The sequence below is a fragment of the Zalophus californianus genome, chromosome 1 (assembly GCF_009762305.2).
Source record: "Zalophus californianus isolate mZalCal1 chromosome 1, mZalCal1.pri.v2, whole genome shotgun sequence".
NCBI lineage: Eukaryota > Metazoa > Chordata > Mammalia > Carnivora > Otariidae > Zalophus > Zalophus californianus.
Genome location: NC_045595.1, coordinates 188,800,416 through 188,821,062, shown reverse-complemented (window position 1 = coordinate 188,821,062; position 20,647 = coordinate 188,800,416). Strand labels below are relative to the sequence as shown.

Sequence of the window (20,647 nt, the reverse complement as noted above, 5' to 3'; positions counted from 1 at the left end):
GTACCTGGTCGTAATAGTTGACAAGAGCAATAGTAACCCTTGGAATTTGTAAACACTGCCGTCACAATTTACAATGAACCTTTAACTCATTAATTAGATCATTGATTTAAAACTTAAGAGCATAATTCATTATTCTTAGAGCAGAGGGTGGAGGGCGAATTCAACGTGGTCTCTGTCCCCAAGGGGCTTTCAGTCTAGTGGAAAAGATATGCGCACGTGTGGCCCCACAGCAGCTCTGACTGCCACACAGACAATAATGGAGACACAAAGAGAATGATGGAGAAGTGGGAGATTCTGGCCATGATGATCTGAACAGATTTCACAAAAGCAGGAATACTGAATCTGGTCCTTGAAGCAAAGAAGGATTTCAGATGTTTAAAAAAGAAAGGGGAGTATTCCACAATCTTTCTGTGCTGGCAGTATATTTAATTTTTGCAGATAAGGAAAAGCGGAGAAATTACGTGATCTGATCCAAGTCAGAACAAGAGAGAATCAAAGCCATTCCCTGAGCCTTTAACTCCCAAGTCAAATGGTTCCTGCTAGATCTCATCGCTTCCTTCCCAAGGTGAGACAAGGTTTCTCTGTTCACAGCCATCGACGCCTTCCATCCACCCCTCGGTGTTGCCACACCCTTTGCAGGACCTTGGGAGGATGTGCAGAGAAACACACAGAGGCAGCCATGTCTTCCTAGAACACGTTACCTTTCAGCTTTGTGTCTAAAACTCAAACAAACACATCGAGGTCTATTTTGGGCCCCCTTTCCCCACCCTTCTCCATCATTTCAAAGGAAAGGGAGCTTGCGCTTTTGCCACATGGCATGCTCAAGAAGACTGCAGTCCATTCCTCTAAACCTTCCATTTTTCTACTTCAGTTTTGTCAAGTGTTCCCAGTTCCAAGAAATCGTAATTCAGAACGTGGGGGAGGTTGCAGATTTTTGGCTCAGGAGGTCGTGCAGATGTTATTCCTTAAGGAAGATGATCATGATTGCCTATGTGAGTAATGGCTGTGAGTCGGCTAGGAGCCAAAAGTTCTCTTATAGCAGAATGTATAAACCATTCTCCTACTGAAAGAAGGCCCCCAGTAGGATAATATATTATTACACATGATTCAAATTACAGGATCTGCAGCAGGGGAGCTCATGACTGATTCAGGACAGGCGCTCCCTGAATACTGATGATGGGATGATGGAATGCCTCATGAATTAAAAGGGCTGTGGTTTAGCGCCTAAATCCTTCATATGCTTTAGAAAGTGTCTATGCCTATCATTATACCCTTTAAGCTTCTTAAACGAATCATGCACTGTTATGAAACCCTTGTCGATGTTTTAAAAAATTCCACATCTTTGAATAATCATATTCAAAATACTCTTTTTTAAAAAGACAATGAAACTTTACCTTCTCTGCCGGAAAACCATATCCCTTTAATGCCAATATGCAATAAAGATATGGCTTAAGACAAATCGCATTTAAGTGTGACCCAGTTTCCGCTCTTTGGGATTCTCCAAAGCAACCTGAAAATCTTCACATGCACACGTTTCCAGCCTCTTTAAGCTATCTATATGACAAATAAGTTTATCTCTGACAAACCAAATACAAATGTACGGTACGAGACAAAATTATGTTACCAGAGGTTTTCTGCTGACAAATGAACTCATTCGTGAATATTATCTCATTTGGTCTATTTTAGTTATATAACAAACCAATAAATTAGCTAAAGGTATTACACTGGGAACAGAGATCAGGCATTTTTACAGAAACGCTAAGGCAGATGTTAAATATTACACATTCTAAAACACAAATGCTGCGACATATTCTAAGATAATATGTAAGCTGGTCCCTTAACTTCTTTTCAAGCTGGTTTTTGTATTCAGTTTTTCTAGTAAATGGATGCAAATCAGGTGCATTGTGCTGGGACGGGAAGAGAGAGATTTGTCCAGAAATGACCTCAGTTCTATTCATTAATAAAATGACATGTTGGCTGAGCGCAGTGAAGAATGAAATATAACAAGAGTGAACTTTCCTCCATGTGACAGAAGCACATAAGTGCTTTTGGGATAAAACACTGTATGTAAAATGGCCACTGCAGCATAAAATCTGAAAACATGAAAAGAAGCCCTAAGATGCAGATTGCTTGGAAAAAAATTGCAAGTTCCATGGCAATGCACTCCCTTATTCTCTATTACCTTGTACAATTCTGAATCCCAACTTTCAAAAAGCATGCTATTCATGGGGGGGGGGGGGAGTGCAATCAGATAAAATAAACAAAGGTTTAATTTTTTTCTAAGACTTTTTTTTTTTTTTCAAGAAAGAGACGATCATTTTGCAAGGTCAAAACAGAACAGAATTGTACCCAGAATCACTTTCAGTGACAGTAGACAGCAATGGGTGTGGCGGGAGGAGAAGGTAAAAGCTATCAGAGAAAATGTAGCCACATTTTTGCATAGAGGTTAAAATTATGCCACCAGAATAATTAATGGAAGGACCTAATATGGGGAGGGGGGGTAACAGGAAAGGGGGGAGGCTATGTTAAACAAAGTTCATTACTGCATGATGTAAATGAGTTTCTCACCAGTGATGTCACTGATTGGCTGAGCCGCAGAGCTGGCTTCGAGCATGGCCGGATTGGCTGCTAGCTCTTCTGGTGCCGGCCTGCTTGGGCAGCGGTTGAACCAGATACTTTCTGTCTCTCTTGTTGTCGTTTGAAGCAAATCTTGTTCAGCCCAGCTGTGTCTCCATAGTAGTGGCACCCTAAGAGAGAGTCTCCCTCCTGCTTCCCACGGCTCGTCTGTGAGGCGGCCGCTGCTATGAAATACCAGCGCTTGGCACCAAGCCCAGACAGCGTTCTCAGATCCATCTATAACACACACATACAAAAAGAAAATAAAAAAAAAAAAGCAGTTCTTTCATCTGAATTGCATCCTAAGGAGGATTAAGAAGGCTTCTATTGCTACTGATTTGTGTCCTTTCAATTTGATGGCTAAAATAGTTTTTGAAATACAGTATCCTCTCATCTGCAGTAGAACACCATTGGTTAAAAAAAAAGATAGGGGGGATCCCCCCTCCCATGTTTACCTTGATTACAGAAAAATAATTCTTCATTTCCCTCCTAAGCACCGTAACTGATGGTTTTGGTCCCCTACCAGAATTTTAAACTCTCGCCAGATTTCTAATTATATCCGAGTCATTATTTTCAAGTTAAGACAAGGGATCTTAATTAGCATTATTTTTTAGCTATGCGAAATGAGACAGGGCATGAAACAGAAACGATCTATGGAGAGGCAGAGAGAGAGAGAGAAAGAACAAATCTGTGCAGCTTTTACAGTTGAGCTGACACCCCCTCCTTCCCCGCTCTCCCTCCACCCCCCTTGCAAAAAAGAATGCAGTCATATGAACTTTACCAGACAATGGAGTACCTACAGGCTCTCCCCTAGACAAGTCCTTTATAACCAGCCAGTGCTATGTGCTGCAGACAGTGGCCAATCGGCAGGCTCCTTTCTGCAGCAGGGACACAATAGGTGCATTGGCCACACTGTCCTCCTAGCCCCTGACAGCAGTTCAGGTTCATTTATTGTACACTGGAAGGCACATATGTCTTTAATATTCACTGTGAAATTATCAGTGAGGCTGCCTTTGCTTCACCGTAATTACATCCACCTAATTACCGCACACGAGCTGCAATAGCACTGTTTGCACAGAGTGGCGCATAGGCATGCATGCCGTAAAATATGCATGAACATGCTTGCTTATTTCAATAATAAAATCCCCCAATTATTTCCTTCCCAGAGCTTAATGTTTCATCCAGAATACTTCAGCGGATATAGTCATCACTTCCCCTCCTCAAAAGAAAAAAGTGTGTGTGCATATATGTGTGTGTGTGTCTGCGTGTGTGTATGCATATATACATATATGTGTACTTGCATAATTTAAACATTGTTTTAGTCGTACATTGGGGTGAGGTAGGGAAGTAGAACCTAGTCAGCAAATAAAAGGTTACTGAGGACCTAAGGCATTTTCCCCTTATCACTAAGCATCAGAATGAAGTAATAAGGGAATCTGCATGCATCGCCATAGCTGGGCATAGATGCCGATTTATTGGGAGTCCAACTATCATGAGCACCTACCTATGTCTCATTTAGGTATTTCCATGTTACATAATTATAGCATTCCTTGCAACAATGACTCAAAATGGGTGAAAAATTGAATCTTGGCTTTTTGTGTATTAGTTAAACAGAGTTGGGAACAGTCTGCAGTGGGAACCACCCGCTAAATTTTTTTTTATTTTATGCATGTTGCATTTACATATTCATGAACAGAATAGCTGTTATGACCGCTGATTCCGCAGCAGGAGATGAAAAGACAGGAGCCAGCAGACAAGAGTGTATTAATTTCTAGGGGAAGAATGGCAGCGTATGATGACCAGGAAGAGAAGATACTTGGGGTTTCATTGAGGGGTCACCTCATTGTGTAATAAAGGATCTGGGTAGACAACTTACCAAAATATGTGTAAGTATAATAAACTTAAAAAGTAAAACCAATTTGCATTGTTCACAGCCATTCAGCCACACTGTAAAGAAATAAGCATTTTGAAATGGAGATTTCTGGCTCGGTTCTTTGCAGGTAAATAAAATTGCCTTTTCTTTTATGGCTACTTAGAATATCATCAAAATGGGATGTGCTCAGCAGCTCTGAATTTTCTTATTATTTTATGATTTATACATTTCTTGTTCCAAATCAGAATGCTAAGCTTTAAGCATTGATTATTTCCTAAGGTGGAATTTCACCAATGTTTACCGATGTTTATGGCTACATTTTGATTTTTAGCTCATGATTCTCTAATCAGGAATGGAATTCATCATTATAATAGGCACATGAGGATAAAGAGTATATCTTTATAGATACATGTATGTGACTAGCTCACCCATGCTAGAGCGAAAGGGTCCCAAGGTTATTTTTATCAATTTATATTTTATAGTTCTTGTTATTAATATTTGTAAGATTTGTATTATAAAATACATTCAAATTGATTTTGCATTTTATAACAATTTTTTAAAAAGCACAGTTATTCTATCTATACTTTCCAAAAATCAAGTTTCGATAGGAAGGATGAGTGAGGCAAATTCCAAACTAGATCACAAGACTCAATTATAAAAAAACACAAATGATATAAGAAAATTCTACATTTTTATTCCTGAACTACTACATATATTGAAATCAAAACACCAGAAATCAAAGATGTAGATTAGTTACTTGATATTTAATGCAAGATACTTCTTTCCTTGGTGATTGTAGAAAAACCTAAAAAGCTATTTGCCTCACCTTGTTGATGGTTTTTCTATCAGAGGCTAGTTTTTCTAAACCTTCAAGTAAATCACAAAAAAATTTACTGGTAATCAAATCAAGATATGTATACCTCATCTCCATCTCTCTCTCTTTCTCTCAAACACACACACACACACACACACACACACACACACACACACACAAATACACACATATACAACCATGGCTGTTCTCTTTTTCTCTAAGAATGTGCAACTTTTCTACCTGGTCATCTCAGTTCTTTGATCTGGCATTGTACAAAAAAGCCTAAGAAAATTAAAAGGATAACACTTAATTTCTAGTGGTCCATTTTGCTAAGTAAAAATAAAAACAGGATAAACTCTCATAATATTAATAAACACATATATTTAGATTCTACTAGTACATAAAATATACTTAGGAATTCACCGTAGTACAAAGTACTTTGATGAATATAATAATTTTATAGTAAGATTAGTGGATGGTCTATATGTGACCTCCTTAAACAAATAGGGATTTGTAAACAATGAGCACTAAAAATAAAAGAGGCCTTTTTAAGTACCATAATACATTAAGCCTGGCAAGTTAGGCTTCCTACTGCCTACCATAACATTCTGTCATAGTTTGAATTATTAGATATATTGGAAAACAACATTCTATATTTCATCATATTTTAGTAGTAGGATTTACTGTTCTTCTCACACCCCAAATACAAAATGCAATTGTGAGATTTTAATATACTACTCAAGCCAAAATAGTTTTGCAATAAAATTTTATTTGAAATCATTTTACTAGAGAACTTAGACCTTCAATCTATCTTAGAAATTTAAACCATTAATGTGAGATATGATATCCAGAGAAAATTAGTAACTAGTGTATTTCCACTCATCATGCTACCATACTTTATTAAAAATACAGTTCTGATCTGCTGTTAGGACACTCTTAATTGGTTGAGTTTTACTAAAGATAAGGAATTTATGGTGCCTTCCCATAAGATCAAAGACATGCATTTATAAAATAAGTGTATAGAGAATATGAGAACCATCTGTGTTCCCAGGATGGAAGTAAGCAAACTTCTTTATAAAGATCAAAAGCATAACCTTAGACTTATAATCATGATCTAATCAAAAGAGTCAAGTCAGCACAAATTGGTTGTAAGAATGTAAAATAACAGCCAATCACATTAACTTTAAAAGTAATACAATGCATTCTATATGTAGAGCCACCTTGGAGAGAGATGCAAAAATAATAAATTAAAAAGCAACTTGTCAGTCTCCTGATGTGACTCATTCTTTAAAAAAAAAAAAACTTAAGCCATTTTAATAAGTGTGGAAATTATTCATAGTATAATCAACATCAAGAAAAAAACCACTGTTTATGTCTCTGTCTACACAATGACAAGCATCCAGATGACAAAACAAGATATAGTTAATCATCACAATAACTAAATATCTGGCTGCTTTTGTGCCCACAAACTCACTGCTTAAAATTTCAGTATCTGTATTTTGGATTCCAAAAGAGCAATTTGTGAACTCTTTAATAATGATCATCTTTATAAGATACGAGAATCGTAGGATTTTCAAAGGTGCCACTTTTGGATTACCCAGTGCATGAATCTGTTTCCAAAGGGTACTTTTTTGAGCATAGCTGTGATTGATCTCATTTATATTGACCTCAAAAAAGGTTAGCAGTGCATCGCTTGTGGCATAAAACACTTAATACCTCAGTTTTTAAAACTTGTTTCTTTTGCAAAGTTCCCAGTTGTTTCAATTAGGATTGTTTATTAACGGTATACTCATGGGGGGAGAAAACACGTAATAAATCATGACATCTAAATACCCAATGGAACAGAAAAACTTCAAGCAGATTAATCACTTAAAGAGAAATATTATATTAGAAAAACAGCCACAGGTTTTATCAACTGTTAACATGATGCTCTATAATTACTATTATTTGTTACTCTATATAGAAGGAATAGCAGAAAACTTGAAAAGGAAAATGAAAACCTTTCATCTGAGAAGTTGTCACCAAGAATCTAGAATTATCTCACTGTCTTTGGGTAATGATTTTCATCTAAACAAAAATTATTTTTAACATCCAGGATGAATAAGAGGGAAACATTCTACTCAAGCCATGACAGAAAGCCAGAATTATATTAAATCTGTGAGTAATAAGAAAGTCATCAGATTGTATCTCATAATCTACATGCAGTGAAGTAAAAAAAATTATTCACGCTACAGGACTGATGTGCAAAGGAAACAAGGCTTCTCTACTTTAAAAGTGATCTAATTTTCTTCATATGCCCATCCCATTGGGTAACTGGGGATGGGAAGGGGAAATTAAATTTGCCAATTTATCTCATTCTTTTATGGTTTCAATAGTCTCTTTTGAGTTATTTCTCTTGTAGATACAATAATGTCCACAGACTAATCCCCAGAACCTATGAATATGTTCCCTTACATGGCAAAGAAGAATTAAAGTTGCTGATGGAATTAAGGTTGCTAATCAGCCAATCTTCAAATAGGGACATTATCCTAGATCATCTGCAGTGGCCCAAAGTAATCACAAGGGTCCTTACAAGTGGAAGAGGGAAGCATAAGAAAAGAGTTAGAGATGTGACTATGGAAGAGTGATATGAGAAATGCAACACTGTTGACTTTTAAGATGAGTAGGGAAGAAAGGCAGCCTTTAGAGGCTGGAAAAGAAAAGAAAAAGGAACACAGCTCTGCCAATACTTTGATTTTAGCCTGGTGATACCTATTTTGGACTTCCAATCTCAAGAACTATAAGATAATGTATTTGTGTTGTTTTAAGCCACTAAATTTGTGTCAGTTTGTTACAGTAGCAATAGGAAACCAATAAATGCTATCTTTTGAATAAATGAAGGTCTTAAGGTAAATGTGCTTCTCCTCTAAAATGATGGGGAAGAGATGGATTTATAGATCTTGTGATTTTGAGGAATGGGAATTGTGTCCTTGATGATCTCTTCTTTGAATGTGTGCCTTGTCTGATTTCTGGACTCCTGTGTAGGGTTCACTGAGGTAGCATAGCTGATTCTTCTGGGCCTGTTGGAGCATTGCATTAGCTCTCAAAGCTGAAGTCCTGGGGTGTCTGGGTGGCTCAGTTGGTTAAGCGACTGCCTTCGGCTCAGGTCATGATCCCAGGGTCCTGGGATTGAGCCCCGTATCAGGCTCCCTGCTGAGCAGGGAGCCTGCTTCTCCCTCTCTCTCTGCCTCCCACTCTGCCTGCTTGTGTTCTTTCTCTCTCTGTGTCAAATAAATAAATAAAATCTTAAAAAAAAAAAAAGCTGAAGTCCATGCACCTCAGCATTTTGCCTTGATCATAATATCTTCATGCTGTGTAGCCTCTTAATTCTAGCTTCAGACTTCTGTTGGAAATCAGCCCTCTCAACCTCACTGCATTTACCTATCAGGGCATGTGAAAATGTCTGGGTCCTCTATAAACTGTGCGGTCATAATGAACCTCCTCCATGTTGTTCTGACATGAATCTTAACATGACTCGGAGCATCCAAAGGGGATTACAGCTTTCTCAGTTCACGTCCAGCCAATCCCTGTGTCCATGGGAAGAAGTCTCCCCTCCTCCACCAAGGAATCACCAAATTTATCTAGCGGTATATTGAATAAAAACTCTCCTTGGGACACCTGGGTGGCTCAGTCAGTTAAGTGTCTGCCTTCCACTCAGGTCAGGATCCCAGGGTCCTGGGATAGAGTCCCACATTGGGCTCCTTGCTCAGCAGGGAGCCTACTTCTCCCTCTGCCTGCCATTCCCCGTGCTTGTGTGCTCTTTCTCTCCCTTTCTCTCTCTCTCTGACAAATAAATAAAATATTTAATAAAAAAAAAAAAAAACTCTCTTTGGGCCTTAAGCCCAGAGAAAGGAGAGCAAGAGCATACACATATACATTTGCTTCTTCTTCCATTTGTTTTCTGGAATAAAAGATTGGTATTTTTTGTTCTCATATCTTCTTCCTTCATGAGGTGGCACCCATAAATCCTTCTTTCACTGATTCCAAATGGTAGAATGGCTATAGAGGAATATGGCAAATATAATTTGCAGGGAAAAAAAGTACTTTTTTATTATTTCAAAATATTATGACCATGGACTATGGGCTAAAATGGCAAATTTGATCTCAACATCTTACTAACACTACAGAAAAAGTATTATTTTTTTCTTTATGGGGGTGGCAGAGAGAACAAAGGAGGAAAACAAAACAAAAAATTGAAAGGTAGAAACAGAACAAAATTTTGAAAAGTGGAACAAAATTGGTGACTGACTTCCCAGACCTAGGAAAACTAGATCCTAAGCCACCAAGAGATAGAGCCAGAAACTATATTAAGAAAGTTTCAAGAATCAGAAGCACCAGATACTTTGGACCTGGCAAGAGAGAAGGGAAGGATTAAGAAAATTATTAGAATATATTGACAAAGAGGTTAAATCCCTACCTCTCATCCTCTACTCCATGTTTATGGGCAAATTACTCCCCTGCTCCCAACCCCCCACTACAGCAGAAGACTGAAGGTTTATTGTCCAGAGCTTTCTTATCTAAAACAGACACAGTCGAGGATAGAGTTCTCATACTCTAAAGAGAAGCTTTAAGTCAATATATGCATTCTAGATATCTAAATATGTTCCCACACCCTTTTCTTCCCTAACTAGGTTGGCTCTCAAAAATCCCAGCTTCTGCATCTTCTTTTCTGAGCAAACTGACTTAGCAAGAAAAAATAAAATAAACATAGAATGTAGAAGTGATGGCTAGCTATACAACAAAAATTATCGTCTTCTTCCATAGTATAGATTTGTCCCTATGAGGTGGATGCCATGCAAGAAACTGTAATTCCTATCATCTTATAAATGTATATGCAAAATTACAGTAATGGGATATGAGTGGAATCAATGTGTACCTCTTCTTGGCCTGGCAGGTCCATAAAACCTTGTCATAGAGCTTTTCTTTATGTTATTTTCCCTGTTAAGCTGTTTGAAATGTAGATGACCTCCAGGGTGACCTTGAACATCACATATTAAAGAGGACAAAGCCTCTGTTGGTCTAGAGCACTAAATGACTGTGTATAGAAAGGATGGTCTCCAACATAATTATCTACAAAAAATAATTTTTTATGTGTATTTCAGTCATTTAACACTTTGGGTCTACTGGGTCTGTTAAGAGTAGTATGCTATAGCAAAAAGCATAATATAAGTAATATATCTAACAATTATGCCAGCCATATTACATATAGTGAAACTCATTCATAAGCCGCATTCATGCACTCAGAGCTTCTGTCAACTTTGTAGTTCTTATCTTTTAATCTTATGCAGAAAATGAGATATAGAGAACCCTGGCACTATAACATGGAAATGAGAAAAAAAAAAATAATAAGAGACAAAATGGAGGCAATAAGACTATACCAGTTAAAGCTTTTTAAAAGATTATCATTAATGCCATGAAATATTTCAGAAAAATGAAAAACTCTCTCCATGAGAGAGTAGAAGATATTACAAAAAGAATCTAGATAACCAAAAAAGTTACCAACATTTCACTTAAATTCATGATCATAAAAATGAAAAACTAAAAAGAAATTGAAAGTTAAACTTAAGAAGAATCTTTCACAAAGTATAGAAAAAGACAAATAAATCTACAACAGAAGAGAAATTATGAAAAGTTAGAAAAGAGTTTCAGGAAGTGCAAAATTTAAACAATAGAGAAGTTTATGGAAAGAGAAGTAAAGGTAATTAAGAAAGAAAATCATCAATGATATAATCAAGGAAAAATTCTGGAACTAGAGAACACAAGTTTTTAGAAAGAGTTCCCTAACTGCCCAGCAAAATAAATGAATATAGATTCATACCATGGCATATTAGTTCAGAATTTCCAATCACGTGGGACAGGAACTTCTAGTTCTGGCAATGGATGGAGTAGCTGACATTAAACAAATGCTCTGCCTAAAAACAATGATAAATTTGAACAGAATATAAAAATTACTTCTTTGAAAGCATTGGTGTGCAACCAACATACACACAAATTGTGTGTGTGTGTGTGTGTGCGCATGTGTGTGTGTGTGATGTTATAATCCTTAAGAAAAGGGAAGCATATACTAAGAGGTGTCCATATTCACCCCAGCTTGTTCTTTATTTGTATTTCTCAATGTGTGCTGCAGGAAATTTGAGCCCAAGCAGAAAACAACAGTCTTACTGGCTAAGGAGATATAATTCAAGGTTAGAGCTGAGAAAGCACTGAAACTTGAGAGGCATGAGCACAGAGAGGAAAAACAACAGATAAAAGAGTTTCAAATTCCATTTGTGATTGCCACTCCAGTCACTGATTGACATCTGGGCTGAGTATGAACATGTGCAAGCCGAGAATTCAAGAAACCTAGCAGAAAACAGCAGTTGGGAAACTGAAAATCTAAACAGCTACTTCAGTTAATGAGTGATGTTGGTAAGACAGAGATGGGAGTTCAAACCTCACTAAGATATAGAATTTTCTGAGCTTTCTCTATAGTCCTCTGATGGTTCATTCCCTAGGGAATGTGATCTCATCCTGAGGTTACAAGCCATGACCTAGAACTAAGGGCTCTTTCTAGTATTAAGGGTAAAAATAAAATATAACAAGCATAGTAAACCCTAAAGCTAACCTTGTACTAGACCTTGTTGACCCATCATTCTATTTTTCACCCCAAATTTTGTGTATCCAATAAGAACTTACAATGCATGTTTTTAAAAATAGAGTACAAATTTACTGAGAAATAATAAAAAAAGGAACAGAAAACAGAAACAGACCCACAATTGATTCAGGCATGGAATCAACAGACAGGTGCTCTAAAATAACAATAACTGATGCTTTCATGAAATTAGAGGAAATATGGAGAATTTCACCAAAGACAAGGCATCCATTAAAAAGAGATTACAAGGAAATGGCAGAACTGAGAAAACATAAAAACTAAAATAGAGAATAAATTTCTATTTAATAAAAATATTAAAAACAATAGACCAGAAGATCAGTGAATTGGAAGACAGATCAGAAGGAAAGAAAGGCTAAAGAGGGAGGAGACACAGGAGACACGGTAAATGTCCCAGATAAGTGTTATAGGGCTCCAGAAAGTGAGACGAATGAGAATGGGGCAGAAGCATTATTTGAAAACATTCTGGCCAACTACTTCTAAACTGATGGAAGAAACCGACTCATAAGTTCAAAAAACTGCACAAAAGTAAGCATAAAAAATACACATGGGTACATCATAGTCTAATCATGAAAAACCAAGAAAACACTTTCAGTGTAGCACCAATAAGAATTACAGCTGACTTTTCACTGAAATAATGAAGACCAGAAGACAATGGGATACACATTCAAAGTACTAAAGGAAAGAGGGGGATAACAGCCAAACTAAAATTCTACATCTAGTGAATATACTCCCCCACCCCAAATGAAGGCAAATTAACAAACTAGACATACCAAAGACTTTGACACTAGCATATATGTAATAGTAAACATACTAAAGAGAGCCCTTCAGATGAAGGAAAATAATCACTGATGAAAGTATCAGTAATATGTGAGTAATTATAAAAGATTAGTGACTATTATATACAACAATAATAATAATAATGGCTTGTGGAATTTGAAACATTTGTAAAGTAAAATATATGCCAACATAGAGGTAAGAGAGCATAAATAGAATTAAACTGTGATGAGATTCTTGCTTCAATGTGGAAAGTGGTAAAAGTACTAAATTCACACAGACTGTAATAATTCAGTGATGATATTATAATATGTGGCAATATCTCAAAAACATTAATACAAGAATGTAAAATTTAAAAAGCTAATCAAAAGATAAATAAAATCAAAATTCTTGGTTAATTCAGAGAAAGGCAAAAGAAGAAATAATAAACAAATAGAACTAGAAGACAACTGCAAGATTAATTTAAAACCAATTTATCATTAATGTATACACACTAATATTCAAGATCCAAAATGGTATGTGCTGTTTGTAAGACACAAACTTTAAATATAAGCATGGATACAAATTGAAAGTAAAAGGATGGAGAAAGGCACCTCAAAACAGTACATTAAAAAACAAAACAAAACAAAACAAAAACTGGTGAGACTATAAGGAAACAAAGTAAAATTCAAAGGAGACAAGACATTTCACAATGATAATAGGTCAATTCAATAGGAAGATATCATAGTACTAAATTTATATTAATCTAATATCTTAGTTTCATAATATTTATAGAAAATGCAGAGAATTAAAAGAAGAACTAGATGAATGCAAAATTATGGATGGTAATTTTAATATACTTTTTTCAGAAGGATTTGAGCTTTCATTAAAAGAAGTTAGAAAGGGCGCCTGGGTGGCTCAGTTGGTTAAGCAACTGCCTTCGGCTCAGGTCATGATCCTAGAGTCCCGGGATTGAGTCCCACATCAGGCTTCCTGCTCAGCAGGGAGTCTGCTTCTCCCTGTGACCCTCTTCCCTCTCGTGCTTTCTATCTCTCATTCTCTCTCTCTCTCAAATAAATAAAATCTTTAAAAAAAAAGTTAGAAAAATAAAAATAATCTCAAATGAAAGTAGAAATATAAATAAATAATAAATCAATGAAACAAAAAGCAGTCATGAAATTGGGAAACTCAGTTAAGAAAAAAGCCTTCAAGAATATTTTAAAATTGATAAAGCCCTCAGAGCACTGACCGTGAAAAAAAACAACCTAAAACCCCTATCAGTATTAATAAAAGGAATATAGATACAGATACTAAAGCCATTAAAACAGTATAAAGAGAATATTAGAAATAGCATTATGCAGATGACTTGGAAAACATATGTGCAATATATACAAAGAGGTCATATTTGAAATATATAAAGAACCCTATAAATAAATAAGGAAAAATACAAGCAGCCTGATTAAAAATGGAAAATAGAGGGCGCCTGGGTGGCTCAGTTGGTTAAGCGACTGCCTTTGGCTCAGGTCATGATCCCGGAGTCCCAGGATAGAGTCCCGCATCGGGCTCCCTACTCAGCAAGCAGACTGCCGTCTGCTTCTCCCTCTGACCCTCTCTCCTCTCATGCTCTCTCTCACTCTCTCTCTCTCAGATAAATAAAAATCTTAAAAAAATAAAAAATAAAAATGGAAAATAGAATGGAGTAGGCAATTCACTAAAGAGGGTATCTATATGACCAATAAATATGTGAAAATTGCTCAGCATCATTTCTTATTAAGGATATAAAAATTAAAACCACAATGAGATACTACTACAGATCCACCACAATGGCTGAAATTGAGAAGACTGACAATTAACCCAAATGTTAATTGGTAGAATAATGGACAAAATAATTATACTACATAGCAATAAAAACAGACGAACTATGTCCATGTTCATGGACATAAATGATATGCAGATAAAATGTTGAACCAAAAGTCAGTCACAAAAATAAATATATATTGTGTGGTTCCATTCATATGAAGTTCAAGAACAAGTACAACTCAACAATAGTGATAGAGATCAGAATGGTTTTTACTTTTGGTGGAGAAGGATATTAACTAAAAGGGGACACAAGGAACCTTTCTGGGCTTAGTAAATGTTTTATATCTAAATCTGGATGGTAGTTACACAGATGTGCACCTGTGTGAAAACTTATCAAGATGTACACTTTAGATTCAGCAATCTACTATATACGTGTGACACTAGAGTAGAAATCTTTTTAAAATAGTGGAAGACAAGTTTCATCAAAATGAAAGGAAAACAAAACAAAAAAGAATAATATGCAATGCCAGCATCAGAGCACTCAACATGGAAGAGAGGTAAAGGAAATCTCTGAGGGTAGGTGAAGGAAAATCCCACGAGACAGCTGTACTCTACCTATAAAGAGTCGACGAGGCAGATTCAAGCAGTATGACCCAATGGGTGAGGAAGAGGATGGCTATCCCAGAGATCTCCCCTGCCACTGTCAGGTTGAGCCTTGTCCTGACATGGGTTGGTGAAGATTCTGGTTTCCTTTCTAGGTCCTGTTGCCTTTTAGGCTGAATGTCCTCATTTTACCCCATAGCACTATCCTGCTTTGACATTCTCCTGAGAACCAACAGGCTCTTTTGAGCTTACGAGAAGATGATTCCTTTTACCACACCCCTAGTTCATACCCCTGAAAGGTGTTCAGTAGCTAAATCACGAGTAGCTTCTTACAGGATGAGAACAACAGCAAAATATTTTAATTTTTTGAAGTTGTAATTTATTACATTTAATAAAACACAATCCTTACTTCTGTAATCTTAATACTGGCCAATAAAAACTTGCAACAAATAAACATTAAGTGTAACATCATGTTTAGAAATGCTGTAAGTCATAAGTGAATATGGACATGAAACAAAATCAATTATATATACTTCTTTATTCTTACTAATCTTAACAGTTTCTGTGAAATAGAACAAGATTTTGAGCACATTGATGATTTCTTCAACAGTTACAAGATTATACCTTTTGAACTGTCTAAATGACAAATCACAAACAATTCAAACATTAAAAGAGGTAGTTATCTACAATAGAAAAATATCAACAAAATACCCTTAAGTGTTAGAAATCAAAAGCAGACCTCAGAACTTGCAAGCAGAATTCCACTTGTGTGTGGCATAGCGTATTCAAAAGCGTAAGTTTAAAAATATCTGGGAGGATACAACATGTTGAGTGGCCATTCCTTGATAAAAGACGGGGAAGAATGAGGACTTCTTTCTTCACTGTATTTTTTATACTAAACAAAACCAAATAAAATATTTAAAAAACATAAATGACATGAGCATATGCATTAGTAAGGTAGATAATTCCAAATGTACAGGTATTTGGAAACATGTGGCTTACCCGTTTTTTTTTCCACATACTTCCAGATAGTTAAGATCATGAAGATACTTTCTCGGTTAATATTTAAGAAGTGTTATAATTTGCAGCATCCCCTCTCAACATGGAGTTATAGATATTATAGTCCTTTCCCATGTTTATTTCTCCCTAAAATAGCAATGAGTATTTCTGAGGTGGAAATTAAATACAATAAATAGTAAAGTAATATAATGGGGAAAGCATGGAAAGGAAGCATGGGTTTGAATCCTGGCTTCTCTGCTCGGAGATAAAATGTTTTCACTTATACAACAGAGAGAATCAAACCTGGTTTGGAATCTTGTTGTAACAGTGAAATGAAGTAACATGTGAAAATATCTTCCTTGGGATGCCTGGGCTGTTCAGTTGGTTAAACATCTGCCTTTGGCTCAGGTCATGATCCCGGGGTCCTGGGATCGAGCCCTGCATCAGGCTCTCTACTCAGCGGGGAGCCTGCTTCTCCTTCTGCTGCTCCCCCAGCTTGTGCTCTCTCTCTCTCTCACTCTGACAAATAAATAAAATCCTTGAAAAAAAAATAAATAAAATATCTTCCTTGGTTTCCAGCACAAAATATGTGCTTGATGTTTGTCATTTCCCTTAGTCTCCTGATAATCAATATTTTATTCTAAGTAGGTCATAGAATAAAATCATTTTTTTCTATTGGATGATTCAAAATTTTGAATATAAATATGCCATGGTGGTGGAGAAGTATGAAAAAAAGCTGGAAACTTTTAAAAATCCTTCTTAGAATTCAAAAGAGAGAGAGAGAGAGATGAACTAGTCCCTTCCATGTATTACTCTAAGGCAGATGTATGTCAGGAGAATGATGCATGTTTGGCTCTTGCATTGATGCCTCCACCAATGTTAGGGAAAACGTATGGTTTTCACCTGACTCAACAAAGTAGAATTTGGCCAAAGATTATATGGATTTAGACTGCAATGTTAACTCTGCAAGGATTTATTTTTGCTGTTTTTTAACTGCTTATCTTAGTAAGAGGTTGGTGATTTAACACCCATCCAAGTATCTAAATTAACAGCCACCATTACATAATCAAACCTTCCTTTTTCAGGTCTTCAGACTCTGGCCTAGAGTAGATGAAGGTCGTAGCATTATATAGAAAGCAGATATAATTATAGTGTTGTTTCACCTGCTGGCACTTGCTGCTGAAAGCCTGGTTCTCACTCTTTGCACGTAGAAAAGGATCCACAATTGTAGGCAATATCCCCACTTCCAGCAACCGTTGTTCAGGCGGCCTTGTTTGAGTCATGATGAATGGTACCCTTGAACTTTCCTCTTTGTTGGGAGAGGAGGACCTTTACCTTTTCCCTTCAATGGGATGTGCCAAGGGCAGAAAGCGTTCCACTTTCATTAAGCTTGTCTCTGCCTAAAAGAAAAGCCCCTGCTTTACTCTCTGCACACCCAGAACATTGACTTTTCATCAGCTGGATTAACTTTTCTTTCAGGTCTCTCTCCAGGAAGCATCTCCACATTAAGGAAGGCTTTCAAAAAGTGGAGTCCCCAAATATATCATCTTGAAGTTTCTTTGAGTTGCCTTCAAGAGTCACAACAAAGACTTTGCTCCTTTTAAGACCCAATAAGAAAACTCATATCTTTTCCTAAATCCTGGTTAAAATAATGGTCTTCAGTGTTCCTCATTCTAAGCAAGGTCACTTCAATAAATCCTAGCTCTGGTACGGTCCAAGAGAAAAATGTTATATCTTCAGGTGTATTTGCATTCCCTCATCAGAACACAAAATCTATGTAATTAAAGATGTTTCTCTTATTGCCTTTGACGTCAGAAAGAATCAAACAAAAATTGCTGTACAAGTGTGGTCGTCTGTACTTGTTCTGTTTCAGTCAGTGGGCTCTTTATACTTTCAGATGTCTCCCTGTGTGCAGCACTTTAACGTCTAATCTCTCAAGTCTTTTCTTAAATAGATGGAGGGATTTATTATTTCCTATTGCTGTTAAAACAAATTACCACAAATTTTATGGCTTAAAACAACCCAAATTTATCATCTTACAGTTTCAGAAGTTCAGAATGGTCTCAGTGAGCTAAAATCAAGGTGTTGGCAGGGCTTCTTTTTCCTGAAGGGTCCAGGAGAAAATCTGTTTCCTTGCCTGTTCCAGCTTCTAGAGGCCACCGACATTCCCTACCTCATGGCCTCCTCTTCCATCTTCAAAGCAAACAAAGTTGCATCTCTCTGGCCATTCTTCCATGATCACATCTCCCTCAGACCCTGAAACCTTCTACCTCCTTCTTGGTCCCAACCAGTTAATCTAGGATAATGTCAGCATCTGCTGATTAGCATCCTTAATTCCATCTGCAATCATAATTCATTTTTGTCATACAATGTAACATATCTCCAGGGACATGGACATCTCTGGAGAACCATTATTCTGCCTACCATAGAGGACAAGTCTTAAATTAACAATGGAGAACTGGGTGGCTCAGTTGGTTAAGTGCCTACCTTCAGCTCATGTTATGATCCCAGGGTCCTGGGATCCAGCCCATGTCGGGCTCTCAGCTCAGTGGAGCGCCTGCTTCTCCTTCTCCCTCTGCCCCCTCCCTCTGCTTGTATGTGCACATGCTCTCTCTCTGTCAAATAAATTAATAAAATCTTAAAAAAAGAAACCAATGGAGAATTAATATTCACAAAATATATAAAATCTGAATTGGGGAATTAGTCTAGGGTCAAGAGTAACAACCAAAATTCCCACCAAAAAAAAAGGAGTAGCATTTGAGGTGAGATTACCAGACAGAAACCATCTGTCCATGGGTATGGGAATGGAGGGTATATTCAGACAGAATAGGAGAGGCCTGGGAAGCAGAGCATCAATCGTAAGAGAAAGGGCCAGGATGTTAAATTCCAAGCCACTTTCCCAGTCTTCCTCTTCCACCAGACCCAAAAGCCTTTCTCCTGCTACAGCTCTCTCACTGGCCTTAACCCTAGATTTCATTACTTGATTGGCTTATGCAATCAAGTTGCATGCAAACACTAAATAAGCACCTGAAGGAGGCTTACCCCCACGGCCTTAGTAGCTCCATGACTGCTCTACACCATTAATTACCAAGGGTTTAACTGAATCTAAGTACTAAGGCCACCATATTATTTATTCATTTGCTGATGGCACAGGACTGCCAAATCCAATTACAGAAAGAATTCAGATAGATCTGGGGACCAAAAATATGAACGTCACTGAAAAGGCATGGCCCACTACTGATGGGTTTGATATCTATTCCCTTCTTCTCTTTACTAAGTATGGCAGTTTCCTTTCACTGCTGTAAAAATCTGTCACAAAAGTGTAGCTTAAAACAACAGAGTTTTGGTCAGGCTGATTCCTTTTGGAAGCTCCCAGAGAGATGCCATTGCCTTGTATTTTCCAGCATCTAGAGTCTACCTGCATTCTGTGCTTCCTCACTCCTTCCTTCATCTTCCAACACTTCACTTATACTCCCCCCCCCATCACCTTCTTTGTACTGACAGCACTCTTTTGAGGATCCTGTGATTCCATTGGGCTCACGTACATAACCCAGGATAACCTTCTCTTCTGCAGATTCGTAATCACCTCAGTGAAATCTCGTTTGTCAGGTAAAGTCGCACATTTGTAGGTTGTAAAAATTAGGACATGAGTATCGTTGAGGGTAGGAGACATTACTCTATCTCCCATGGTAAAAGAATCCCGATTTTCAGCTTAGTACATGGCCAGATGGAATAAAAACCACATATCACAGTCTCCTTTGTAATTAGATGTGACCATTATGAAACTAATGAGATATAAACTGAAGTATTGTGTGAAAATTGCAGGAAGTGAGCCTAATAGAAGGTAGTATGCTCTGTTGCCTTCTTCCAACTTGATGGTTGGAATGCGAATACAATGGTTAAAACATCAGTAGCCATCTGGGGTCAAAGAGGAAACTCTTGACAATGGAAGCCCTACATAGTGGAACAATAAGATGGGAGGAATTTGGGGCTCTTTTGGGAACCAAAACAAGCCTAAACTGACCTCTTAAATGTGAGACATCTTAAATGTGAGAGAGAAATATATTACTATGATTATTTGGAGTTTCCTGTTATGCATAGCCAAATTTAATGCTAACAAATACAAATATATTTGCATTAGATGGATTAGTATTAAACTTTCATCTTTTAGAAAATTTCTACACTGGCTCTATGTATACAAAATATTTTCTGTAACAGAGGAATTTTGTTATAATGATAGCTAATGTGTTTATATGAAAGGAACCAAAAGGAAGTCTCTAGATAAAGTTGGATTTAGGTAGATTAAATACAAATTTATATCAGTGGTTAATTTCCTTTTTACTACAACTTTTTCCTTTGCAAAATCCTAACAAATTTATAACTTGAAAGGACTGGTTTAAAGGCTAGCACTACTACGGACCAAACAAAATGCCAATTTAGAAAGACACATTTAAGGATCTTTGCATAGGTCTTCCATGTCCCTGATAAGGACCAATCT

At 36.9% G+C, this 20,647-nt stretch overlaps 1 protein-coding gene across 1 annotated transcript in view; it reads right to left on the bottom strand.

The window, feature by feature from the left end:
* Nucleotides 1-20,647, bottom strand: part of LOC113915863 — a 60,776-nt gene that overhangs the window by 13,450 nt on the left and 26,679 nt on the right. Inside the window, exon 4 of the mRNA XM_027581783.1 lies at nt 2,569-2,853. Coding sequence (XP_027437584.1) covers nt 2,569-2,853 — 285 coding nt within the window. The remainder of the gene's footprint in view (nt 1-2,568; nt 2,854-20,647) is intronic.